The sequence below is a fragment of the Nycticebus coucang genome, chromosome 7 (assembly GCF_027406575.1).
Source record: "Nycticebus coucang isolate mNycCou1 chromosome 7, mNycCou1.pri, whole genome shotgun sequence".
Classification (NCBI taxonomy): domain Eukaryota; kingdom Metazoa; phylum Chordata; class Mammalia; order Primates; family Lorisidae; genus Nycticebus; species Nycticebus coucang.
The window spans coordinates 86,311,200-86,338,859 of NC_069786.1; the positions used below are offsets into that span (position 1 = coordinate 86,311,200).

Here is a 27,660-nt window from a genome sequence, read left to right on the forward strand (position 1 = left end):
AATTTTGTTCCTTTAGATGTATTAGCTAGTTATTATCTCAGATATTATTTCTTATGCTTATTTATCCCTCTATCCAAAACTTAGATTCAATGAGAATTTTGAATAAGCTTTGCCCAGACCAAAAAGAAAAAAAAAAAAAATCACTGAACAGACCGTCTTCATGTAAACATCAGTGGCTTTCATAGACAGATTATTATGGCAGAATATTAGTCACATGAACTTTATGTTGTATATTAACATATATTTATAAAACAATGCTTGATTCTTGATCAATAATTTTGTTTAAAAAATATCCTTCATTTAAATTCATTGAATTCTGAAAACTCTCCAATTATGATTGATAAGGCTGGGAACTCCCTTTTACTTAATTATATCACCACTTACCAGAAAACTTAAGGGACATTTTTTTTCTCCTAGGTTTACTTTGTCATCATCAAGAAATAAGAAACATTCTAAGAACAATTTCACATGCGTAGCGTGTCACCCAAAGGAAGACTGCATTGCATCTGGTCACAAGGATGGCAAAATCCGCCTTTGGTCAGTTAACTCGTTAAGACCTTGGTGATCATTTCTATCCTACTCTGTATTTTATATAAGTCCTGCAGAATAGGGCGACTTTTGAGCCTAAGAAATGTCCTCCATTTTATTATTGTGCTCTTCCTTTAGGCTGGTAGGGGGAGTGAAAAAGTTTACGTTGCCTATAACCGTTTTATTGAAGAGAACTTTCTTTGGCAGCCTTTATCCAGAGAGGAAAGAGTGACAATAGGGAATAGCTGAGAGGGCCCTGTAAATGGTACCTGTAGAAGTGACTTGTTAGAGGACCAGTAAGCTTGGTGTTATGATTTGTTATGTTTGGCATGTGTTTATTATATTTGGCATGCCATTATTTTCCTAACTTAACACCTACACAAATTAATTTAGCAGTTTTGTTTTTCTCCAATAGGAGGAATTTTAACGATGATAAGAAGTACACATACACATGTTTACATTGGCACCATGATTTGGTTATGGATTTGGCTTTTTCAGTGACAGGTAAGGGCAGGTTTAATAATTAAAATGAACTTTTGAAGTGTATGAATCAAGTGTTTTAGTTCTCTGTGTTTATAGTTTGAAGGATTTAAAATTACAAGGGCCAAATGAATTGTAAACAATTGTATATCACCCCTGTGATATACAATTGTAAAGCACAATGCTGTGTACTTTAGGTTTCAAGGCTCTTCACAGTTCTAAAGGGTAATTGGTGATAAAGTCTCTATTATTACCATAAATGCCATGTAATAGAACCTCTGTAAGCTGACCACCCAGCGACTGTAACAAACTGATCAACATACAGAGGAGGTCAACATAAGGAACTACAGCTTAGTACATGTGGTATACATCTAGTCTATGAAAATTAGGTCAAAATAGATTAGGTCAACTTAAGGAGCTAGTCAACTATAGAGATTCTACTGTATTTATGCAATATTTTTTTTAATTTATGACTACATGGCTAAGTACATATGTTTCATAACTATAGCTATACTTTATAGGTGCAAATAATTATGCAGGTGCTTTATATACATTATCTGGTTCAATCCTTGACCCTACGAGAGAGGGATAATTATTCTCATCTTAAGTAAAGGAAGTGGGGTTTGAAGTTGTTAACTAATTTGCCTAATGTCATACGGCTACTAAGTGGGATTTGGACCTAGGTCTGATTTAAAAGCTATTATTTTCAACCATTAGATTGCCTCATTCAGGATTCAGTATTTTAGATTAATTCCGATCTTTGTTTCATTTTAAAGCTACATGAGAGTGTAGCTGTAGTGAGTAAAAATACCTCCTTGAAAAATAAGATGGTCTTTAACAGAAGTGAAATACGTTTGTCTTTGGTTACTTTTATCACCCTCACCCTCAATGTGGTGAAAAGTTACTTACGTCAGTACATTATGACTGGTCCTATATGAAGGTTACTAGGTGCTAGAGAAGGTTATGTGCCTGAAAAATAAATGTCTTTAAACCTTTCTTATCTCATTTCTGTGTACTAGGATATCCTACTACACTGTTGAGTAAAAATGGCAATATTGTTTTTAAGCATAGAGAAATTTTTTAATATTTTATCTTATAGTATAGTGTTTGCTAGTAGGTTTCTCTGAAATTCTAGAGAGATTTAAAAGGTCTTATCAATTTTTGGGTTTCTGAGTGTTGTTATCATAGAATTCTGTCATTTACTTTTTCTGCATCTGTTCAGATAATGATTTTTGCTTTCATTTTGTAAATGAAGTTAATTACATTGGTTTATTTTTTAACTGTTCAAATAATCTCTCATTCTGCATTGCAGTAAACTCTGCAATGACATAGTATCCTTTCGCTGTTATTGGATTCAGTTTGCTAATATTTTGTTTGAGAATTTTCATCTGTCATGAAGTTGGCTTATAGCTTTTTTCTTACAGTGTACTAGTTTTGCTAGAGTAGCACAACTGTCTTGTGAAACAAGTTGAGAAGTGTTCTCTTGTGGTTACATGGAAGAGTCTAAAACGGGTTTCTTTCCTTCTTAAATGTCTGGGAAAACTTATCAACAAAACTATCTGGGCTGAGAAGATACTCATTTTGTTCAGCTTTTCTAGTTGACAGAAAAGTTGGTTGGCAACAAACTAGTCAGATGTCGCTAGAAAGGAAAATCCCTGAATCAGTGATCATTTGTCTTGAAAGTATATTAAAAGATATGAAAAGACTGGTTTGTTTATTTTTTAAAAGAGTTTATTTCTCTAATTTGGTAGGACAAATAAAAACGTTAATTTTTTTGTTTTTATTTTTCTCCCAAACACTGTCCTTTCAAATTCTTTGGGTGAACATAAGGCACCAGTCTGCTGAGTGGTGGTCGTGAGTCGGTACTGGTGGAGTGGCGTGATACAGTGGAGAAGAATAAGGAGTTTCTCCCCCGTTTAGGAGCTACTATTGAACATATCGCAGTCTCACCTGCAGGAGATTTGTTCTGTACTTCTCACTCAGATAACAGTAAGTCTAAATTTGTTGCTGTGAGGCAACGTAGTTTGTGTAATACATGTGCCACAAATCAGCTAGCTTCTGTAGGGTATGGAAAACCAAGAGACCCAAAACTAAGGGAGTGGTATAAGACTTAACAAGCATTTTTTTCTTCCATTTTTTCTTTTTTCACTCCTCTTTACTCCCAGATGCCACCAGAATCCAACATTTTCAGAATTGTTTTTATGAAAATGGAGGTCTTAAGTGTATCTGGGTATTGTTATGCCACTAATATGTTCAAAACCTTTTAGTATGGGATGATGTGGGGAAGTGAAGGAAGGATCTGGAAATGGGCTTTAGTGCTTTCACATATATAATGGCATTTTCAATAGCATACTGTGAGATTCTCTTTTGATACCCCAGTTATCTTAGTGTGGGAATCCTGTGGATTCTGATAGAAATAGAGGCAGTCTTAGATTCCTACAAGATTTTGTTCATCCGGTTGATACTTAACCTAGACCACGGTCTCTTCTTAAATCTGCTTCCATTTCTTTCAAGAAAAGAACATAACTATGAGTAATTTATTAGTGCCATGACTTATATAAAAATGTATATACATATATATATGTCAGGAACTCTATACAAGTACGTGCACAGGGTGGCCATAAAGTTCGTGTGCAATTATTTATGGCCATCATGTCCAAAACTTTACATTATGTAGATATAGATATAGACATATGATATATATACATAGAGTTTCTGACCATATACATACATGCATATATATGTTTCTGAATTAACACTTATAATAATCCATTTGTAGGCACAACTGATCAAAGTTAAAGACGCTAACAGAAAAGCCCTCACTTTCAGCACCTAGTGTTTCAACTGAATTGCAAACAATTCTGGATTTTCTAGTAACACTCCAAGTTATTTGAACTCACTAGGTAGTTCTGTATTCTGGCATGTTTAAAAAATGATATAAATTCGGGTGACTTTTTCACCTTGAGATTCTGGCCTATTTATATTTAAATATTTATTTTTTTGCCCACAGAGATAGTAGTGATTCACCGAAACCTTGAGGCATCTGCAGTAATTCAAGGCCTGGTGAAAGGTACTGCAGAACACAGAATTTGGGATCATGTACTTTTAAGAGTCAACGTTTCTCTTGATTTCAGCTGTTGTTTGTCACTTCTTTTGTAGATAGGAGTATCTTCACTGGTTTGATGATTGATCCAAGAACTAAAGCTTTGGTTTTGAATGGAAAACCTGGCCACCTACAGTTTTATTCTCTCCAGAGTGATAAGCAGTTATACAATGTAAGATTTTGATCCATTAACTAGCCTTAAAACCAGTGAAGTCCTGTATAGGACCTCTGGGGTCAAGTGATATATTTGGTACCTTCTAAAACAGGATCCTTTGCCCGTGTTTACTTGACCACAGTCAGTAGTATCTGTAGTTACTTAGACCACAGTTAGAGATTACAGGTACACCAGTGGCACATCTACACTTGCTCCCTTTGTGTCCGTTTCATTTTGTTTCGGAATGTGCTCCAGTTAGCTGTTCCACATGTCTGTGCAGGACACAGGCAACAGTATGTGGATTGATGATACAAATCTGTTTCTGTGTTGTGATGAAACAGTATCATATTCACATATGAAGGTAACATTTTCAGTGTAGATTAAAGAGGAATGCTTCTTATAATCCTGATAAATGTAATCCAGTGCAGATGCCCCACCTTCTCCTTGGACCTCTAGATTCTTGTCATAGCACATGTAATGCCTTATCTCTTTCTCTCCATGGTCTTTTAAACCCTTCAAAGAAAGGAAGCTTATTAATCTTTAAACACATCTATTATAATTCCCAGTACTTAGCACCCCTAACATTAGGCACTTTATTTACTTAGTAAATAAGTAAAGAAGGGTTTTTTAAAAACAACCATAAGTAAAATGCTGGCCTATTTACAATGTTGCTTGTCTTTGTTCACTTCATGAAGACTGAGTTTATCTCTGATCTCTTTGTTTGTAGTGATGTGGATTCTAGCCTTGAGATTTTATGTAAAACTGTGTGTTCTTAGAAATAAGAAAAAGCACTATAAGTCAGGAGCACTGTTACATCATAGAATGGTTATTAGTCATCACTCATATTCAAGGTCATTGAAGAAAATTACCACCAAATTAGGGTCCATAGAGACAATTAGATTCTATTTGCCTTTGTCTAAAAATTCACAGATAAAACTAAAAGTTGTCTTGGATGTAGTTCATTATCATTCTTTGAATGCTTTGATGTTTACATTTACATTAATAAATATTCTGAATTTTTTTAACCCATCAGTTAGATATTATACAGCAAGAATTCATCAATGATTATGGTCTGATTCAAATTGAACTAACAAAGGCTGCATTTGGCTGCTTTGGTAACTGGCTTGCAACAGTGGAACAACGACAAGAAAAGGAAACTGAGCTTGAATTGCAAATGAAACTGTGGCTATTTAATAAGAAAACACAAGGGTAATACTACCTATATGGTCACTTTTTAATTTCAAAGTATACAATATTTGACTTCCTATTTTATGGTTTCAATTATTAGTCTTTAAGATGTTTCATTTTGATAAGTTTTATTTCAGAGATGTGGAGGGGGTGTCATTCTAAAACCTTTGTTTAGTTACACTTTAACTGATGGGCTCCAGGTTATACTGCCATCCAGGAATAGAATCCAAATGTTCTCCTGCTCTTCCTTGAAAAAGTAGGAACATAGGCGGAGTTGTGGCATAGTGTAGGATGGGCGCTGTGATTAGGTAAGAAACCTGATGGCTTCTCTTACAGTGGCCATAACAACCACTTATCAAGTCTCTGCTGCATGCCAAGGACTAGCCTTAGTGCTTTCATACTCATTGTCTTATTAATCTTCAAAAGGACACTGCAAGATAAGCCTGTTGTTCACACTTTGTAGGTGAGAAAATGGCCCAGGAGAGTTTGATTGTCCCTGGTCACCCGTCTTAACTACTTATGCATTCTTAGAATCATGACACTGTGCTGTCCTGATGTTCTTTAAAGAGCTGGGTGCTCGTGGAAGTTATCTTTCATTCACAGCACCACCCTCTTAAGCTGGAAACAAGCTTTGGGAGATTATTTTGTTGACTGAGAATAGTAAATAATTACCCAGGCAGTTTGAAAAAGTGGTTTTCTTTCTGTATTTTCTTGCCACAAGTGAGGTTTTTCACGACCATTCCATTTTTTGTTTAAAAGTAGACAGGCATCTGAGTTTTATGGTCACACCAGGACACCCTGCATCCTGTGACCATTAGAGCATACAATTGTTTGTCATGCTAGGTGATAATCTGTTAGTTGCCCATTCTTCAGCATGATATGGTAAAAGGTATAATATGTAAGAAATTGTTAAACTCGTGTAATAATGTTTGTTGTGATATAAGAATAAATTCTGGTTTCCTTCCAACTAGGTTTGTTCTTAACACAAAGATTAACATGCCACATGAAGACCACATCACAGCTCTTTGTTTCTGTAATGCAGAAAAATCTGAACAGCCTACCTTGGTTACAGCTAGTAAAGATGGCCACTTCAAAGTGTGGATATTAACAGATGATTCTGATATATACAGTAAGTTAATCAAGAATAGTATGTGAAAGTGTACAGTTTTGAGAATTGATAATTATCTCATGACTTACATCAATTCTAGGAATTTAATTTTTCAGAATATTGCTTAATTTTAATAGATTTAAGAGATTATATTTTCATACCTTTTCTCCCAAATCTGTACTTTTTTGTTGTTGTTGAGCAGAGTCTTACTGTGTCGCCCTCTTTAGAGTGCTATGGTGTCACAGCTCACAGTAACCTCAATCCCTTGGGCTTAAGCGATTCTTTTGCCCCAGCCTCCCAAGTAGCTGGGACTACAGGCGCCTACCACAATGCCCAGCTATTTTTTGTTGCAGTTGTCGTTGTTGTTTAGCTGGCCCAGGCCAGGTTTGAACCCTCCAGCCTCAGTGTATGTGGCTGGTACTGTAACCACTGTGCTACGGGCGCCGTGCTCAAATCTGTACTTTTAAAATGGTATTCTTGATTAATCATGTGCTGATTATTCTAGTTTTTGAGTGTACAGTAACAAGGGCTTTTGCTGATCATTTGTTCACTGCTCCACTAGGGGGAGGTCAAGGTCTCTCCAGGAATGGCATACATTTCAAACCAATCAATATTTTCTAGCAGTTCTAGTTTAAAGAAGTGGAAAGCAGGTTTTTTTGTTAAATGTCTTTGTTTCTTAATACTTACTGTTTGTAGTGTCCCTGTACAGCATTCTGGTGATTAAGTTTAATTTATAAATTAGACATGGTAAGAAATTAACAATAAGTAATAATAAAATAGAACAGTAACAACAGTGTATGTAATAAAATTTATGTGACTGTGATGATCTCTCAGAGTATCTCATTGTGCTCTACTCACCTATCTTCAGACCACAGGTGACCCCTGAACTGAAACTTCGGTTCAGTTCAAAACCATTGGTGGGGGGAGGGGGGTGCAGGCAGCTACTGTAACGTATCTAACTTTTATTCTGCATGCTATGGCTTGTATTCCACAGAAAAAGCTGTTGGCTGGACCTGTGACTTTGTGGGTAGTTATCACAAGTATCAAGCAACTAACTGTAGTTTCTCAGAAGATGGCTCTTTATTAGCAGTTAGTTTTGAGGAAATAGTCACAATATGGGATTCTGGAACATGGGAACTTAAATGTACATTTTGCCAACGAGCTGGGAAAATAAGGTAGGTAAATCATTTGGGGGGTACATGGCTGAGCATGAGGACAGGATGGCAGGGAGCTAATGAAATTGTTTCTGATTCTGAGAATAATTTGATTATAAATTTACTTTATAAAACTTTTCTTTACAATTCAAATTGCAAGTTTTCCTCTTCTAGGTAAAGAGCATAAAATAGGGTTTTTGTTAATGACTTTGTAAACTGTATATACATTTTCTCTGTTATGTATTAATTGGTATACTGTACAGCATGTTAGAGAATCAGTCATCAAATTTGATTCCTAAAGAAATAAAATAGCCGAATAAACCTTTCCTTTTGTACTCATTAGTCCCTTTTTTCTTCAAGATAATTATTAACAAAAACATGTGTCTGTTTAAAATATCTGAATTGCATAAAACTAATACAGTGCCTGAAAGCCTATAGTCTTATGTAACTAAATGTGCTAGGACTGACTGTTGCTAACTTCTTTATGGTTTTAATCTAGGCACCTTTGCTTTGGGAGATTGACATGTTCAAAGTATCTAGTTGGTGCTACTGAAAGTGGCATTCTTTGTTGTTGGAACCTGCTCAGTTGTGCATGTAAGATATTTTTTACTCTAAAGTGTTTTGGCAAAACAAACAGGAAGCTGACATTAAACTTGGGCTTTCTAGGACTTAGGGGTTATATCTTATAGTTCTGTACCCAGAGAATATATAATTTTTTCATATCACATAGCACCAAATTTTAGAATGCTGGGCATGTAACAGACTTATAAGCTCCTTAATTGTTAGTAAGCTGGCATCTGTTATCCTGGCTTTTTTCTATTGTTTTTGGTGGGTATGACTTTCTGATGCCCTCAGAAGTCTCCATCATAACAGTTTGAGGAATGTTTCACCAATTTGTAATTCAGATTAACCTGCAAGTACCACAGTCTTCCATGTCCTTCTAACAATGTGAACTTGGTGGCATTCTGCTCATTTGAGTATATGTTTCAGGGTGTGGTAGTTGCTAAGTAATGAACATACATGATAATTTTTTTACATTCTCTGCAGTGACTCTGGTTAACATTTTGCATACATTTAGCAGCAGCTTTTGGTAATTTTTTTCCTAGAAGTGAATAACCTTTTTTCCCCACAGTGGAGTGGAGTGCAAAATTAAACATTAGAGTTATGGAACCTGATCCTGATTCAGAGAATATTGCTGCAGTCTCTCAGTCCTCAGAGGGCTCCGACTGTAAGTACAAACCATACAATGGTAAGGGAAGGTCTGTTACCTTTATCATAATTCGAGTCAAGCTTGCCTTCAAATCAGATGTTCACATGAAGCCGTTTTGCCTGAGGCATTGTCCTTCCTTGTCCCAACACCACCACCTCGTTATTGTGTATATTCATACTTAGTCCCAAGCACACCAAAAATATTCTTTATTTTTCTACAGACCAATTCCTACTGAGTCTTCAAAATCCACTCGAGGTTTTACCTCTTTGAAGCATTCCCAACTCTTTCAAGAAGTTTTAATTGGTCATCCTCCACGCTTTTGAAGCAATTTCTACATATTTCTTTCCTAGTACTTAAGACAAAATACTGTTTTAGTAATACAGGGTTGCCATAAAGTTCATGTGCAATTGAAAATAGTTACTATTTTAAGTTGCACACGAAGTTTATGGCCACCCTGCGTTTTGGTGTCTGTCTCCTGCACTAGGCCCTAGTCTCTGGAACAGAGATTGCTTCATCTTCATAGCCTTCATTCCTCACTGGCTGCACATAGTAGGGACCCAGTAAATAGTAAGACTTGCTGAATCAAAGCCTAGAACAATCATGACCTGGGCCATTTATTTAATGGGGCAAGTCCCAGAATTAGTTTCATCTGCCAATCTGAGGTTAGAACTAACCTTTGCAGGCAAAACATTATTGTCTCTTTGTTTTTTTCTCTCTAGTATTTGTTTTTAAACCTAGTGAGCCGAGACCATTGTATATTCAAAAGAATATCTCTAGAGAGGAAGTCCAGTGGGGAGTGTTTGTTCCACGAGATGTCCCTGAATCATTCACCTCAGAAGCTTACCAATGGCTGAACAGATCCCAGTTTTACTTCCTAACAAAATCACAGGTAACTGCCCCCATCAGGAAGGGTGATCACTTTATACATGTAATTTTAGAGTGTAATAGCCCCTGGCTATTGGTGTGAGTGTGTTTAGGTGAAATAGTTTCATTAAAGGATTATTTCCCAAAAGTAATTATCTTAACAGGTTTAATAGAGCAGTGTTACTTGTGTGAATACACAGTAATATTACCCCTTTACTTACCTCATATCTTTGAGGTTCTTTAAGTATTAGTTGCATTAAGTCTGTGACAGCAAAAATGAAGGCATCTACTCTAAATCTTATTTATTAGCATGGTTCACGTATTTTAAATTTTAGCGTTTGGCATGCAACTAAAAGAAAATATTGATTTGAGTTTGATATGTCAGTATTTTATCTCATTACCAGTTTTTAAATATATCTCAGAATAAAATCTTGTAACTCTCACAGTGGTTATTAAGCTTTAAATCATTTATTCCTTGTCTGTGGTCAGATACATGTAACAAAATGAAAAATTGACCTTTTTTGTTGTTGTTGTTGTTGAGACAGAGTCTTACTATGTCACCCTGGGTAGAGTGCCATGGTGTTACAGCTCACAGCAACCTCAAACTCTTGGGCTTAAGTGATTCTCTTGCTTCACCCTCCCAAATAGCTGGGACCACAGGCGCCCACCACAACACCTGGCTAGATCTTTCTATTTTTTCACACCTTATTTAGATTTGTACTCTATAATTTATCTTTTGCATCATAAATTGATCTCTCTTTTCAGAGTTTATTAACATTCAGTACAAAGTCTCCAGAAGAAAAACTCACACCAACAAGCAAACAGGTATGTTTTAGCCATTCATAGTGCAGGCTGCATTGCCTCCCTAAAAAGAGACAGTTATCATTTAGAACTAAGATGTGAGAAAAATGTTTCATTCGGCCCTAAAACACAATTTAAAACCATACACTTGTAAACTGATGTGCTCTTTTGAAGTTGTAATCCTTTTAAAATTGTTTTAATTTATAATATTAGTAATACATGCTTGTGATTTTAAAAAATAGTTCTACAAGGCTCTCCAAGAATAGCTTCTACAACACCACTTCCCTTAGCACAAAGACAGGTGCTCTGAACTCTTAGCTGAAGTTTTTAATTTAATTCTGTATCTCTAAGAACCATATTTATATTTCTAATTCTGGATTGTTTAGATTTAGGTATTATCTGTTAACTCTGATCTATTGAAGCTTAAATTTTATCTTTCTTTACACCACCACTCCCTGCATGCACACAACACATACTTCCTCTACTTGTCCCCCAATTCTCCCCATATAGATACATCTTAAATTGGTTGGGTCGGTATTCGTTGTCATAGCCATGTAAACACAACTCATAGCCCAACCATGTAGTAATTCACAGATTGTTGTTTTTTTTTTTTTTTGGTGATCAATTTTTTGTTTTCTCTGAAGTTAATGATTGCCTTCTTTTTTTCACTTGCCTAGTTTTCTTTAACTTCTTACCTAATTCAACCCCAGAGTCTACCCAGGTTGTATAAGTTTTCTCTCAGTATTTTCAATCACATTTAGGTATCCTTTTAAGTTGTGAGGGAAAAATCTCTTAAGAGCATTATGACTTGCTTCAGTCTGTACTAACTACTATAACTATGCACCGTAGTCAGTATCTACATTCACCATCAGTCTGGACATTTGTTTCGCTTTAACTATGTTAGATTCTGTAGTTTTCCTCTTTTCTTTGGTCACTCCCTTGTTTTGGTGAAGCACGTTCTGTTTGTGCATCAATGGTAGATTTAAGACCTTGCATGTTTGGAAATGCTTTTACTCTCTCCCACTTGATTGGGTATTATAGATCTGTTTGAAAATCTTCAAACTTTGATATTATTATCCTGTTGTTTTATAGCTTCTAGAATTATTAAAAGTCCAATAACTATTCATATTCTTGATCCTTTATCTGTAGTTTGACTTTTTTTCCTCCAAAAACTCTTTTAATTCATTCTTTAATTTTTTCTTTATGATCTACCATATGCCAGGGACTGTTCTAGACATTTGGGATACATTAGTGAGCAAAATAGTCAAGTCTCTATATTTGTGGTGTCTACAGGAAGGTATAGAGAGTAAAGAATAAACATTAATTAAGATATGGAATATTTTAGAAGGTGGTAATTATTGTGGGCTGGGGAGATACTGGAAAAGGGACATGGGGTACAGCTTACAGTTTTAAATAGGGAAGTCTCTACAGACTTTATTGAAAAACTTTGACTTTCTGTCTGAGTGAAATATAGGGCCCTAGGGAATAACAAACTATGGTATACGTATGCCATGGACTGCTATTCAGCCCTAAAAAAGATGGAGACTTTACATCTTTTGTGTTAACCTGGATGGAGTTGAAGAACATTCTACTTAGTAAAGTGTCACAAGAATGGAAAAGCAAGAATCCAATGTACTCAATACTAATATGAAACCAGTAGATGAACAAATACACACCCACACAAGAGAAAAACACAATTAAATGCAACTGGGTGAGAAGGAGGAGGAGACTTGGTGTGCTTTCACCTAAGAGGCACCACTCCCAAGTGAGGGAACAACTGCAACTTGGACTCTACCTAACACCCACAAACAATGTAACCTAATCATCTATACCCTCATAATAATCTGAAAAAAAAAAAAAGAAATGTAGGCCCCTTTGGAGGGTTTTGAGTAGAGGACTAAAGAGGAATTAATTACTTTCTCCCCCTTATTTTCTCTGCTCTTTTTCTGTAACTTCTTTTGTTTGGTGCTGGACTTTATAGAAATGATGCTGTAATTTTTTTTTTTTTTTTTTTTGGCCTGTTTTCTTTCTCTTTCCTGAGACATTTCCTCATCTTTATCATCAATTTTTTTTTCCCTTGCATGGTCTGTTTCTGTCGCATTTTTGTTCTCAATATTTTTGGATTGCTGCATTTCATTTTAGAGGTTTTCATCAGAGTCTGATGATTCTTGTCAGGCTATTCTGATTTAAAAGTAGGCAAAAAAGCTATTTGGAAACTCTCTGCCTCTGTGAAACTTATCCTCAGGCCTCTACTGTCTGAGCTATTTTATTGAGAAAATCTCTAATGTCATGTTGACCTTCGAACGAAGTGGAGGTTAGGGACATCCACCCCTCATTTAATTGAAAACTTTTAACTTTTGACTCCCCCAAATGTTAACTACTAATAACCTACTAGTGACCCAAAGCCTTATTTGTAATAGTCAATTAACACGTTTTTTATGTTATATGTATTATATACTATATTCTTAGAATAAAGTAAGCTAGAAGAAAGAAAATGTTCCAAAAATTAAAAGGAAAAGAAAATATTAAGTGGAAATGGATCATCATAAAGGTCTTTATCTTCATCATCTCCATGTTGCGTAGGCCGAGGAGGAGAAGGAAGAAGAGGGATTGGCCTTGAGGGGTTGTCTCAGGACTGGCAGAGGCTGAAGAACATTCCCAAATAAGTGGACTGCACAGTTCAAACCCTTATTACTCAAGTGTCAACTGTGTTTTTAGATCTTCTCTTGATCTGGTCACATTGCCCAGATAAAATTCTAAGTTGCTTATCCGAAGGATTTAGACCTTTGCTTCCAGTGTTCTGAGAAACCCCCGATGTAAAGTACAACTGCCTCTGTCTGTGAAGCTGGTACCCCTGCCACCCCCCCAGCCTAAAAGCATACAGCCTTCTGCTAGGGCTGACAAGGAGATTTAGGAAGCTGAGTGCTCTCAAAATGAACTTTAAACCATTCCATCTGCTGGGGTTTTTTGTTTTGTTTTTGCAGTTTTGGGCCCGGGCTGGGCTTGAACCCGCCACCTCTGGTATATGGGCCCAGCGCCCTACTCCTTTGAGCCACAGGCGCCGCCCCCATCTGCTGTTTTTTGTAAGCCCCATCCTGTCCCTACTTACAGAGCTACTGTGATTACCAGCTCCTGAGCAATTGTGGAATTTTGCAACATGATGTGGATGCTACTTGGCTTTCCCCGCGTAAATGGTATACTAGGCCTCAGTTGCTTTACTTGTAAAATGAGAGAATTGTACTAGATGACTTCTAAAGTTCCTTCTATCTATCCTAGATGCTTAATGATTCTGTAGTGCTTGTTTAGTCAAGAGCACGTCCTCCTTTTTACTGACATTTCCTTTGTCTTAAATCCTTATAGCTGCTAGCAGAAGAAAGTCTTCTGACAACCCCATTTTATTTCATATTGGGAAAGCACAGGCAGCAGCAGGATGAAAAGTTAAATGAAACTTTAGACAATGAACTGGTACAACTACCCTTAACAGAAAACATTCCCGCAGTTAATGAGGTAAGCGGTCAGTAAAGCAACCATGTGAAATAAATTAAATGCATTTAAAGCACCTTAGGTTGGAGTTTTTATAAAATCTGACAAATAACATTTATTTAAGTAATCATTTGTATGATACTACGTATAAAACTTTTTACCCAAACTAAATAACATAATTTGGGATTATTTTGGTCTGGACCTGGCATGCATGGGAAGGACCAATTGTTGGCATTAATTATAGGAAGGTGAAAGTATGTGTTTCTTTGGTTTGGCTTTTCTGTGAGAGAAGCCTTTTCATATTTGACTCTTGACATTTACAGTAAAAGGTACTGAGTCAGGACATTGAAGAAATAGTCTGTACCAAGGATAATCTTTTTCAGTGCAACCCTGTTTTTCTGTTTTCACTCTAGCTTCTTCACACTCCAGCTCACGTACTGCCATCTGCTTCTTTCCTGTGTACGATGTTTGTACATTCATTACTACTATCCAAAGAGACCAAGAGGTAAAGCAGTTCTTAAAATATTTTAGATATTCGGTTTTGGGAAACCAAATGGGGATGGTTTGTGCTATCCTATAGAGTATTCTTCTACTGTATTATCTCTATTTCACAAGCTTTTAAATGATCTTTTGCATATGTGAGTTTTTTTTTTAATTTGGTATATGATTTAAGTTTATACTTTTATAAATTTCCCTACTTTTCTATAGTAATTGACAATTTTTAAAGTGTACTCAATAACGGTTTATATTTTATCCTGTTACTTAAGTGCTGAAGAAATGCCTAATGACATAGATATGAAAGAAGAAAAAGAAAGTGATGACTCAGATGAAGAAAATGATTTTACTAAAAAGGTTCAGGATACAAATGACACAGATTTGGGAGAAGATGTTGTACGTCAGTTGTCAAAAGCTGAAGAAAAGGAACTGAGAAAATTTAGGAAAGTGGACTACAGCTGGATAGCTGCTCTTTAGGCTTTGTGGATGGGGGAGGGTTCTTGGACTTTGTGTTTTTTTATTCTATGTTGGTATTCCAAAAACATCTGTCTTAATAGTCTGTTCTTAAAATAAATATTAACAGGCTTTACTTTTTTAAAAAATCTGGCAGTGTGCAGCTGTATCTGCGTCATGCTTTACTGCTTACTGGATACATTCACATATTATCTCATCTCACTTTTTATTTTGAATCACACATCAGACTTAGAAAATAAGTAAGTAGTTTCTTCACAGGTGATAACAATAGACCTGGGACTTGAATTTATATAGCTGATATTCCCTTGTCAGCAACTTGGAGATAGAAGAGGTTTTGGAAATCCAAAAGCTTAGTTGATATTGTTAATTGCTTTAAGTTTGACGTCAAAATTTATTTGGTGATCAAATATGACCTGAACTGATTGGAAGTCTTGATACATTCCTCTTAGTGTATTTATTTTTCTTAGAGAAATTTAGAATTGACTTGATTATGTGGTGTTCCACAGAAACCACTAGGGACAAAAATATGGAATGCTTAAAAATCTGAGAACTCTAAACTGGAATTGCCTGGCCCAATGTCTCATTGCTAGTAGAAAATAATCTAAGTCCTTCCCCATTTTATGTTAAAGTAGTGAAACTGCTGCATCTTAACAACTTAACATCTTGAATTTTCCAGTTCCCTGATACATGAAAGCTATCTGGAAAGTATCCAGCTGTGTAATATGAAAAAGAGTATTAACAGTGGCTGGATACTTTCCGGACAATCCATGTACTACTATAAAATTTGTATTAAAAAGTTAACACAAAGAGTTAGGCTTTTTTTTTCTTTTTTTTTTCTTTTTTTTTTTTTAAGAGACACAGTCTCACTTTATCACCTTTGGTAGAGTGCCGTTGCATTACAACTTGCAGCAACCTCCAACTCCTAGGCTTAGGTGATCCTTTTGCCTCAGCCTCCTGAGTAGCTGGGACTACAGGCTCCTGTCACAACACCCGGCTATTTTTTTGTTGCAATTTGGCCGGGGCCAGGTTTGAACATGCCACCCTCAGTATATGGGGCCAGCGCCCTACCCACTGAGCCACAGGTGCCAACCTAGGCTTTTTTTCTTAAAAGTTAACACGCTTTGGTATGTAGATCATACAAGCACATCTCAATGAATGTGCACACAAAGTTGCTACAAATGTCTTTTTAGTATGTGCTGTAGACTGCATGTTTGCGTCTTCCCAAAATTCCTGCGTTGAAACCTAGACCCCAGTGTCACAGTATTTGGAGGTGAGACCTTTGGGAGCTGATTAGGCCATGAGGGTGGTGTCCTTGTCATTGGATTATTATCCTTATAAAGGAAGCCATGGATCCCTCTCACCCCTTCTGCCTTGGGGGGACACAAGATGACAATCATCTGACGACCAGGAAGCAGGCCTCACCAGTATCAAACCTGCTGATACCCATGGGTTGGATTTCCCAGCCTCCAGAACTGAGAAACCCAGTCTCGGATGTTTTGTTATAGCCGCCTAAACAGACCAAGTCTGGTTTAATCAGCATTCAAGTAGGAGCTATATGTATATATACATATATATATATATATATATATATTTTTTTTTTTTTTTTTATAACAGCTACATTGAGATGTAAGTCACAAACCATACAATTCACACTTCAGAGTAGACAATGCACTGGTTTTTAGTATATTCAGAATATACTTAGTATATTATATTAGCATATTTAATATATTCAGAATTGAATTTAGTATATACTAAATATCATTGAGGATGATTCACAGACATTGTTTGTTGTGTGCTCTATTATAGCATTGTAAGGTGTAATGGAATAATTCTACAACTTGACATAATACAGATGCTTTTTAATTGTCACTTGCCACTTGGTAATGGGAAACTGATAGGGTTTTGATATGACTCTGCAAGGAACAAATTTATTATGGTTTCTGTGGTCAAGCCTCTCTGATGATAATCTATATTTGCTGCATCTCCCAGCTCCAGCATCAGTCCTGAGCTCTGTCTCAGATCACTGGGCATTACAGTCTGGTAGGGAACATGCAACCTAGATCTGTCCCATATGCCATTCGCATCAGGGTTCATGCTCCACTGAGAGTCTCTACCCCCGATGTGACAGGAGGCAGAGCTCAGGCGGTGATGTGAGCGATGAGGAATGAAGCTTCACTTGCTTGCCAGCCATTCACCTGCTGTGCAGCCCAGTTGTAAACATGCCAGTGGGAGCCAGGGTGTTGGGGACTGCAGCTGTAGACAAAAAATGATTCTATCTTTAAATTTGCCTATTCTGGACGTATAAATGGAATCACAGTATGTGGTCTTTTGTGGCTGGCTTCTTTCATGCTGAAGACTATCAGTACTTCATTCCTTGGAACCAGGGTTTTTCAGCCTTTTTTATCTCACGGCACTTGTGAACCTACAGTTAAAGTGGCACACAAATTACGTTGATTTTTAAAAAGTAAAAAAAAGAATATACTTACTTGCTTTGAACTTCTTTGGAAAATAATTTAATTATTGGTCTTTTAAAAATGTTCGCAGCACACCTAAGATCCTCTAATGCCCACCAGTTGCAAATCACTGCTTTATACTGTTTTCATTTCTCCTGGGTATATACCTAAGGATTAGAATTACTGGGTCATTCAGTAACTATGTTAAACCTATTGAAGAACCACCAGACGTTTCAAATCAGCAAACCATTTTATGTTTTCATTATGGCACGTAAGTTCAGCCTCCCCCATTATCAACAGGCCCCACCAGAGCGCTACATTTGTTATAATAGATGAACCTATATTGACACATCATAATCACCCAAAGTCTATAAATTAGGGTTCACTCCTGATACTGTACATATTTCTGTTGGTTTGTTTTGTTTTCTGAGACAAGTTCTCACTCTGTCACCGAGGTTGGAGTGCAATAGTATTATCATGGCTCACTGTAACATCAAACTCCTGGGTTCCAGCAATCCTCCCACCTTAGCTTCCCAAGTAGCTGGGAGTACAGGCATGGGCCACCACACCTGGCTAACTTTTTAATAATTTGTAGAAATGGGATCTCGTGTCACTCAGGCTGGTGTTGGACAAAGGTAGTGACATCATCCTGATAGTATACAGAGTATCCATCATCATGGCATTATATAGGGTATGTTCAGTACCCTAAAACATGCAGGGGTCGTTTTTGAGGCTAGTCTTTGAGGTTTATTCTAATCTCAAGAAGCCTCTTTCGCTTTATTTCCCTGATTCTTTTTGGATGAACTAGCTAGTTTATGGTTTAGTTTGTTGCTCTCATGGAGCTACCAGCCTCCTCTTAAACACTTACCCAAAATCCCCATTGTTTTTGAGAACACCCTTAAGCTTGAACTTCTGCATTATATTTTTAATAATGTCAGACCTTTCTATTCTTTTTTTTTTTAATTTTGCTCCTGTTTATTTTTTTTTCGTTCTTTTACCTTTTTACTGAATTCTAACATACAGTTGGAGAATCACACAGTTGAAAATAGTACGGCTCAGTACCTTTTTATAAGCTACAGGACATGCCCAGCATCCCAGAAGTCCCCACATATATCCAGATGCATAGTCTTTTCACCTTGGGTAGTCTTCTTGCCTGAATGGCATAAGTTAATGGTGTCTATTTTGTGCTTTCCATGAATGGAAACACACACATGTATTTTTGGGGAGCGTCTTATGTTTTCACTCAATGTAGAAGATTCATCAACCTTTGGAAGATCCATCCACATTGTCCCATGCCATTGTAATTCCTGTTGCTGTGTGATATTCCACTGGGTGAACACTCCAAACTTTATTTATCCATTCTACTATTTTTTTTTTTATTGTTGGGGATTCATTGAGGGTACAATAAGTCAGGTTACACTGATTGCAATTGTTAGGTAAAGTCCCTCTTGCAATCACGTCTTGCCCCCATAAAGTGTGACACACACCAAGGCCCCACCCCCCTCCCTCCTTCCCTCTTTCTGTTTCACCCCATAACCATAATTGTCATTAATTGTCCTCATATCAAAATTGAGTACATAGGATTCATGCTTCTCCATTCTTGTGATGCTTTACTAAGAACAATGTCTTCCACGTCCATCCAGGTTAATACGAAGGATGTAAAGTCTCCATTTTTTTTAATGGCTGAATAGTATTCCATGGTATACATATACCACAGCTTGTTAATCCATTCCTGGGTTGGTGGGCATTTAGGCTGTTTCCACATTTTGGCCATTGTAAATTGAGCTGCAATAAACAGTCTAGTACAAGTATCCTTATGATAAAAGGATTTCTTTCCTTCTGGGTAGATGCCCAGTAATGGGATTGCAGGATCAAATGGGAGGTCTAGCTTGAGTGCTTTGAGGTTTCTCCATACTTCCTTCCAGAAAGGTTGTACTAGTTTGCAGTCCCACCAGCAGTGTAAAAGTGTTCCCTTCTCTCCACATCCACGCCAGCATCTGCAGTTTTGAGATTTTGTGATGTGGGCCATTCTCACAGGTTAGATGATATCTCAGAGCTGTTTTGATTTGCATTTCTCTAATATACAGAGATGATGAACATTTTTTCATGTGTTTGTTAGCCATTCGTCTGTCGTCTTTAGAGAAAGTTCTATTCATGTATCTTGCCCATTGATATATGGGATTGTTGGGTTTTTTCATGTGGATTAATTTGAGTTCTCTATAGATCCTAGTTATCAAGCTTTTGTCTGATTGAAAATATGCAAATATCCTTTCCCATTGTGTAGGTTGTCTCTTTGCTTTGGTTATTGTCTCCTTAGCTGTACAGAAGCTTTTCAGTTTAATGAAGTCCCATTTGTTTATTTTTGTTGTTGTTGCAATTGCCATGGCAGTCTTCTTCATGAAGTCTTTCCCCAGGCCAATATCTTCCAGTGTTTTTCCTATGCTTTCTTGGAGGATTTTTATTGTTTCATGCCTTAAATTTAAGTCCTTTATCCATCTTGAATCAATTTTTGTGAGTGGGGAAAGGTGTGGGTCCAGTTTTAGTCTTTTACGTGTAGACATCCAGTTCTCCCAACACCATTTATTGAATAGGGAGTCTTTCCCCCAAGGTATGTTCTTGTTTGGTTTATCAAAGATTAAGTGGTTGTAAAATGTTAGTTTCATTTCTTGGTTTTCAATTCGATTCCAAGTGTCTATGTCTCTGTTTTTGTGCCAGTACCATGCTGTCTTGAGCACTATGGCTTTGTAGTACAGACTAAAATCTGGTATGCTGATGCCCCCAGCTTTATTTTTGTTACAGAGAACTGCCTTAGCTATACAGGGTTTTTTCCAGTTCCATACAAAATGCAGCATCATTTTTTCCAAATCTTGAAAGTACGATGTTGGTATTTTGATAGGAATGGCATTGAATACATAGATTGCTTTGGGAAGTATAGACATTTTAACAATGTTGATTCTTCCCATCCATGAGCATGGTATGCTTTTCCATTTGTTAATATCCTCTGCTATTTCCTTTCTGAGGATTTCATAGTTTTCTTTATAGAGGTCCTTCACCTCCTTCGTTAGGTATAATCCTAGGTATTTCATTTTCTTTGAAACTATGGTAAAGGGAGTTGTGTCCTTAATTAGCTTCTCATCTTGACTGTTATTGGTGTACACAAAGGCTACTGACTTGTGGACATTGATTTTATATCCTGAAACATTACTGTATTTTTTGATGACTTCTAAGAGTCTTGTGGTTGAGTCTTTGGGGTTCTCTAAGTATAAGATCATGTCGTCAGCAAAGAGGGAGAGTTTGACCTCCTCTGCTCCCATTTGGATTCCCTTTATTTCCTTGTCTTGCCTAATTGTATTGGCTAGAACTTCCAGCACTACGTTGCATAGTAAAGGTGACAGAGGACAACCTTGTCTGGTTCCAGTTCTAAGAGGAAAAGATTTCAGTTTTACTCCATTCAGTAAAATATTGGCTGTGGGTTTGTCATAGATAGCTTCAATCAGTTTTAGAAATGTGCCACCTATGCCTATACTCTTCAGTGTTCTAATTAGAAAAGGATGCTGGATTTTATCAAATGCTTTTTCTGCATCTATTGAGAGGATCATCTGATCTTTATTTTTGCCTCTGTTAATATGGTGGATAATGTTTATAGACTTGCGTATGTTAAACCAGCCTTGCATCCCTGGGATGAAGCCTACTTGATCATGATGAATGACTTTTTTGATGATAAGCTGTAATCTATTGGCTAGGATTTTGTTGAGAATTTTTGCATCTATATTCATGAGGGAGATTGGTCTGAAATTCTCCTTTTTGGTTGGGTCTTTTCCTGGTTTTGGTATCAGGGTGATGTTTGCTTCATAGAATGTGTTGGGGAAGATTCCTTCTTCCTCAATTTTTTGGAATAATTTCTGCAGTACAGGAATAAGCTCTTCCTTGAAGGTTTGATACAATTCTGGAGTGAAGCCATCTGGACCAGGGCATTTTTTGGTTGGAAGATTTTTTATTATTTCTTTGATCTCAGTGCTTGAAATTGGTCTGTTCAGGAGCTCTATTTCTTCCTGGCTGAGTCTAGGGAGAGGGTGTGATTCCAAATATTGATCCATTTCCTTCACATTGTCAAATTTCTGGGCATAGAGTTTCTGGTAGTATTCAGAGATGATCTCTTGTATCTCTGTGGGATCAGTTGTTATTTCCCCTTTATCATTTCTGATTGAGGTTACTAGAGATTTTACTTTTCTATTCCTCGTTAGTCTGGCCAATGGTTTATCTATTTTATTTATTTTTTCAAAAAACCAACTCCTTGTTTCATTAATTTTCTGAATGATTCTTTTGTTTTCAATTTCATTGATCTCTGATTTGATTTTGGAGATTTCTTTTCTTCTACTGAGTTTAGGCTTAGATTGTTCTTCTTTTTCCAATTCCATAAGATCTCTTGTGAGATTGTTGATGTGCTCTCTTTCTGTTTTTCGAATGTAGGCATCTAAAGCGATGAATTTTCCTCTCAAAACTGCTTTTGCAGTATCCCACAGGTTTTGGTAGCTTGTGTCTTCATTGTTGTTATGCTCAAGGAAGTTAATGATTTCCTGTTTTATTTCTTCCTGCACCCATCTGTTATTCAACAGAAGATTGTTTAATTTCCATGCATTTGGGTGGGGTCGAGCATTTTTGTTAGAGTTGAGTTCCACCTTTAGTGCCTTATGGTCTGAGAAGATACAAGGTAAAATTTCAATTCTTTTGATTCTGTTGATATTTGTTTTGTGTCCCAGGATATGATCAATTTTGGAGAATGTTCCATGGGGTGATGAGAAGAATGTATATTCTTTATCTTTGGGATGGAGTGTTCTATATGCATCTATCAAGCACAGTTGTTCTAGGGTCTCATTTAAATCTCTTATATCCTTGTTTAATTTCTGTTTAGAGGATCTGTCCAGCTCTGTAAGAGGAGTATTAAGGTCCCCTGTTATTATGGTATTATCATATATCATATTGCTCAGACTGAGTAAGGTCTGTTTCAAGAATCTGGGAGCATTTAAATTGGGTGCATAGATATTTAGAATTGAAATGTCTTCTTGTTGTATTTTTCCCTTGATCCATATAAAGTGACCATCTTTGTCTTTTTTGACTTTAGTTGCTTTAAATCCACATGTATCTGAAAATGAGATTGCAACTCCTCTTTTCTTCTGAATTCCATTTGCCTGAAAAATTGTCTTCCAACCCTTGACTCGGAGCTTGAATTTGTCTTTTGAAGTCAGGTGTGTTTCTTGCAGACAGCAAATGGATGGCTTGTGTTTTTTAATCCAGTCAACCAATCTATGTCCCTTCAGTGGGGAATTCAAGACTTTAACATTTATTGAGATAATTGATAAGTGTGGTAGTATTCTATTCGTCTTATTTTGTGAGAGTCCATTGCTTAGTTTTATCTTTTGCATCAGTGTGGAGGTTAGGTTCTGTCCTTTAATTTCTGAGTTCTTACTTTGCTGCTGATCCATTGTGGTGGTCGGTGTGCAGAACAGGTTGAAGTATTTCCTGTAGAGCTGGTCTTGTTGTGGCGAATTTCCTCAATTTTTGTATATCCGTAAATGATTTGATTTCTCCGTCAATTTTGAAACTTAGCTTAGCAGGGTACAGAATTCTAGGCTGGAAATTGTTCTGTTTAAGTAGATTAAAGGTAGATGACCATTGTCTTCTTGCTTGGAAAGTTTCATTAGAGAAGTCTGCGGTCACTCTGATGGATTTGCCCCTGTAGGTGAACTGGCGCTTACTCCTGGCAGCTTGCAGAATCTTTTCTTTTGTCTTGACTTTGGACAGGTTCATCACAATGTGTCTTGGAGAAGCTCGGTTAGAGTTGAGGCGACCTGGGGTCTGATAGCCCTCTGAAAGCAGTGTGTCAGAATCTTTGGTGATATTTGGGAAATTTTCTTTTATAATATTCTCTAGTATGGCTTCCATTCCTCTGGGGCATTCTTCTTCCCCTTCTGGAATTCCTATAACTCGTATGTTGGAACGCTTCATAAAGTCCCATAATTCTGATAGTGAACGTTCTGCTTTCTCTCTCTTCTTTTCTGCCTCTTTTACTATCTGAGTTATCTCAAGAACTTTGTCTTCTACCTCTGAAATTCTTTCTTGTGCATGGTCTAACCTGTTGCTGATACTTTCCATTGCATCTTTAAATTCCCTGATTGACTGTTTCATTTCCTTCAGCTCTGCTATATCCTTTTTATATTCTTCATATCGTTCATCTCTTATTTGATTCTGTTTTTGAATTTCCTTTTGGTTAATTTCCACTTTATTAGCAGTTTCCTTCATTGTTTCCATCATTTCTTTCATTGTTTTCAACCTGTGTATTCTAAATTCCCTTTCTGTCATTCCTAACATTTCTGTATAGGTGGAATCCTCTGCAGTAGCTACCTCATGGTCCCTTGGCGGGGTTGTTCTGGACTGGTTCTTCATGTTGCCTGGAGTTTTCTGCTGATTCTTCCTCATGAGTGATTTCTTTTATCTGTTTCCTTGCCCTAATTTTCCTTTCACTTCCTCTTGCTCTTTAAGTTCTCGTGCCTGCGGAAGTTGCGGGCGGGTTTAGACGGATTGAACACACGTGACCACTTGCCGGTTTTCCACTGTTTTTGTCCTCCTCTTGGGGTCCAGAAGTCTCTTGCTGACTCCCTGTAACCTCTCAGGGGTGATGAGAGGCAGATCCCACCAGCCAGAGATACCTGGAGTCCTATCTCCCCAGACTCATGGTGCCCAGATGCAAGGAAGCTGTTACTCGGCTGCCATCTTGCTCCGCCTCTCTGCTCCTGTTTATTTCAAAATTTTCTTTTGGTTTCACTCAGCCATCCCAGTAGCTAGGACTACGTGTGCAAGACACCACACCTGGCCAGTCTTTTCTATTTCTAGTAGAGACAACGTGGGAGGAGGGAGTGTATCTCACTCTTGCTCAAGCTCGTCTCAAACTCGACCTTTCTATTCTTAATAGACTGCCACTTGTCACTGGGCAAGATCTCTGAGTCACTGCTCCAGGACTGTGGGCAGGCACTGAGCCCCACTTCTCTCAGAGGGACACCTGTGCCACATAAACTGGGAAGAGGCAGGAGCCTCTGGTCTTTGCTTGTCTCTCCTGGCAAGGAACCTCTGACCTACGAGCAAGGAGACCAAGAGTGATCAGGGCTCCAGTGCTCTCAGCCTACCACACTCAGGATAGAGGCTCCACTCTTTAGTATGTGCTCAGTGGAGGGAGACCACAACCTCTGATGTGGAATTTACTCCCTACTGCAGGGAGCTGGGGGCAGTGAGAAATGTTCGCAGCCTACTCCTGGGAGCTGAGGGGAGAAGGAGCCCTCTCTTGGCCACACTTGCCCAGAATGAAGTTTCTGTCATGCTGAGTTGGGTTGGGGAGGACAGAGCAGCTTGTGGCTTGATTGCCACAAACTCTCACTCTTCTTGCTGCCAAGATTTATTAAAATTTCTTGAACAGATGTTTCTTCCTTTGCTATGTGCCCTTTGGACATACTTCTGGAGACTAAATGGTTGTACTTTTTAAAGTTATTTTTACTAATTATGAGTGTTCTAAGGAACAGATACATGGATCTTGTACTGCCATTCCAGAAATAGAGCTCTCTGAAGGTTTGATTTTATTTTCTTATTCACCCCTTTCTTCTGTCTGTGCACAGTACACTAAAGAAATTAACCTCACCCTGTAACTTCTCACGGATTTTGCAGATTGCTTTCACACTCTTCTAGACAAAGTGATCTTCTGTCCTCAGTTTAGTGGTAATTGCCTAGAACAGCACTATCCAATAGAAATATAATGCAAACCCTATGTATAAGTTTAAATTTTCTAATAGTTTCAATAAAAAAGTAAAAATAATCAGGTGAAATTAATACTAATGATAGATTTTATCAAACCCCAAAAGTAATGATGTATTTTACTAAACTTTTCTAAAACATTTCAACAAGTAAACAATTTTTTAAGTATTTATTGTGATATTTTACATTTTTTTCATGTCAAGGTTTAAAAACTTGGTGTGTATTTTTTACATTTAACAGCACATTTCCAATTAAATTAGCCACATTGTCAGTGCTCCAGAGCCACATGTAACTGGTGGCTACAGTTTTAAACGGCGCAAATCTAAAGACTTGATGGGACTACATTGAAAATTTCACTAATCCAAGAAAGATTGTGACAACATTCATTGTAGTCTTGTCAGCCTCTTCCTCTTTCCCCAGGGACTGAAGCATATATGCATAGTTCTGAATAATATTATGATTTTGCCCTATTTAGACATATAGTATCTCCAAGTTTAAGAAATACTTACATTTTGCAGTTATGCATGAAAGATTTGGCACTTTCAAACCACATTAAATTTGGGACATGTCTTTTTTAAAAAGCGATTACTATATAACACAAAATATTACTTTGTAAGTGTGGATTTAATTACTTTTTCTAAAGACTTCTTCACTCTTACACTAAGTTGTCAGGGGGATTATTCTAATTCTTCCATCAATGCTTAAAAAAAAATAAAACAATTCCAAGGTAACTATATAAATCATAAGGAAACAGCTACTCAATTCCTTAAAACCTGAACTGTGTCCAGCAGATCTGTAGTCTGCCCCTCAGTTCCTCAGCTCCTTTCTCACAGGAAACTGGTCCTACCTTGCTCATCACATCTATCAAGGCATGAACCTGGTTGAGTGGGAGCTCTCATTGACGTGTCCAGGATGAAAGCCATCAACCGCCTGTCATTCAAGAAGTACAGTAGCATGTCGACCACCTCCCTATAATGACCACCTCCTTAAGTTGACCTAATTTTCATAGACCATGAAACCACCTGCACATATCAATATAGTAGACCTAGTTCCTTAAAGTTGACCACCTCCGCATGTTGATCAGTTGGTTACAGTTGCTTGGGTGGTCAACTTACAGAAGTTCCACTGTGTAGCATCTCAACCTATCTGGGGGATGAGGTTCCTGTTAACCTCAAATATGTGCCCTTCATTTTACACACATCACACTCTGTCTACAGTTCCATGTGTCAGGTATTACTCCAAGTTGACAAATGGAGAAACTGGCTCCAAAGAGATTAACTAAATCCTACAAGACCATCAGAAGTGAGGCTAAAACAGGAAGACCCCCTGCTTATCAAATCCCAAATTCTTGTGCCCTTCTAAAATAATACATCATCTTCCAGACACTTAAAACAGCTAGTTAGCATTACAAAAACATCTATAATAGAGGAGGAATTGCGATAAGAACCAAACAACAAAGCCCAGGTTTAAGGTAATTCCAGCTGCAAACAAGAGCTAGCCAGCTCTGTGAACTGACTGAAGTCCTTTAAACTGCCTGAGCTGAAACCCGTCTGTAAAAGGAAGTGCTCCCTTGCCAGGTAGATAGTTGTGTTTGTCTGACTGGTATGATTATGTTGAAAATATAGGAAAAGTGTATACAATTTGAATATCGTGTGAGATTATGCACTTGAGAATATGCAAGTTTTTAGTGAAAAGTCATCAACTGGATGACTGCATACTAATTAACGTAGGCTCCTTATTAATGTGCCAGACAGTGCTCCTCTGGGTTTTTGTCTTATCACAGACTAACACCAGTATAGAAATTATAGACTGTGTGGCAATGCTGTGGATAACATGTTTTAAATAATTTCAGACCTTTGTACTATGACTATAATGGAACCCTTCACAGATGCCTAAGTTAAATCTAAACATCTGGTTAAAATGAACCTAATCTTGTAAATGGTGCTATTTTTCTGTGAGGCTGCTTCCTCTGACCTACTACTTCTAGAAATTGTGCTTCTTCTGCTGTTTCTTGATAGCCATAAAAATAACAAATTACTTGAAGACACCAAAGTCAAAGCTCTTAACTGAAGACTCAGGCAGGATTTAGGATTCCAGGTACGTTATTTATCACTGACGAATACCTCCGAGATTAGAATGAAGTGGAAGTGGGAGTGACGGGGATTTGATTGTTACTATGACAGGAAGAGGGTGAGCAGAAAATGAACCACCCAACCACAGAGAGGCAATCGATGATCCAGTTGTTCAAATTGCTTTTGTTTTTCAAAAACCACAAGCAAACCACTTATTCTCTGAGTCACAGTTTCTTCATCTAAATTGCAGAATTACACAAAATGATCCCTTCCGTATTATTCTGTGATCATGA

General features: G+C 37.3%; 1 protein-coding gene across 3 annotated transcripts in view; it reads left to right on the forward strand.

Annotated features, from left to right (window-relative positions):
• Positions 1 to 15,170, forward strand: part of WDR75 (WD repeat domain 75) — a 29,629-nt gene extending 14,459 nt beyond the window's left edge. For all 3 annotated transcript variants that reach the window (XM_053597380.1, XM_053597379.1, XM_053597378.1), the window contains 15 exons: positions 418 to 537; positions 944 to 1,032; positions 2,839 to 2,997; positions 4,019 to 4,078; positions 4,168 to 4,283; positions 5,299 to 5,474; positions 6,425 to 6,582; positions 7,556 to 7,736; positions 8,215 to 8,309; positions 8,848 to 8,943; positions 9,645 to 9,814; positions 10,555 to 10,614; positions 13,951 to 14,097; positions 14,487 to 14,578; positions 14,841 to 15,170. In XM_053597380.1, the coding sequence (XP_053453355.1) occupies positions 418 to 537; positions 944 to 1,032; positions 2,839 to 2,997; positions 4,019 to 4,078; positions 4,168 to 4,283; positions 5,299 to 5,474; positions 6,425 to 6,582; positions 7,556 to 7,736; positions 8,215 to 8,309; positions 8,848 to 8,943; positions 9,645 to 9,814; positions 10,555 to 10,614; positions 13,951 to 14,097; positions 14,487 to 14,578; positions 14,841 to 15,045 (1,924 nt within the window). In that variant the 3' untranslated portion in view covers positions 15,046 to 15,170. The remainder of the gene's footprint in view (positions 1 to 417; positions 538 to 943; positions 1,033 to 2,838; positions 2,998 to 4,018; positions 4,079 to 4,167; positions 4,284 to 5,298; positions 5,475 to 6,424; positions 6,583 to 7,555; positions 7,737 to 8,214; positions 8,310 to 8,847; positions 8,944 to 9,644; positions 9,815 to 10,554; positions 10,615 to 13,950; positions 14,098 to 14,486; positions 14,579 to 14,840) is intronic.
• Positions 15,171 to 27,660: the final 12,490 nt, after the last annotated feature.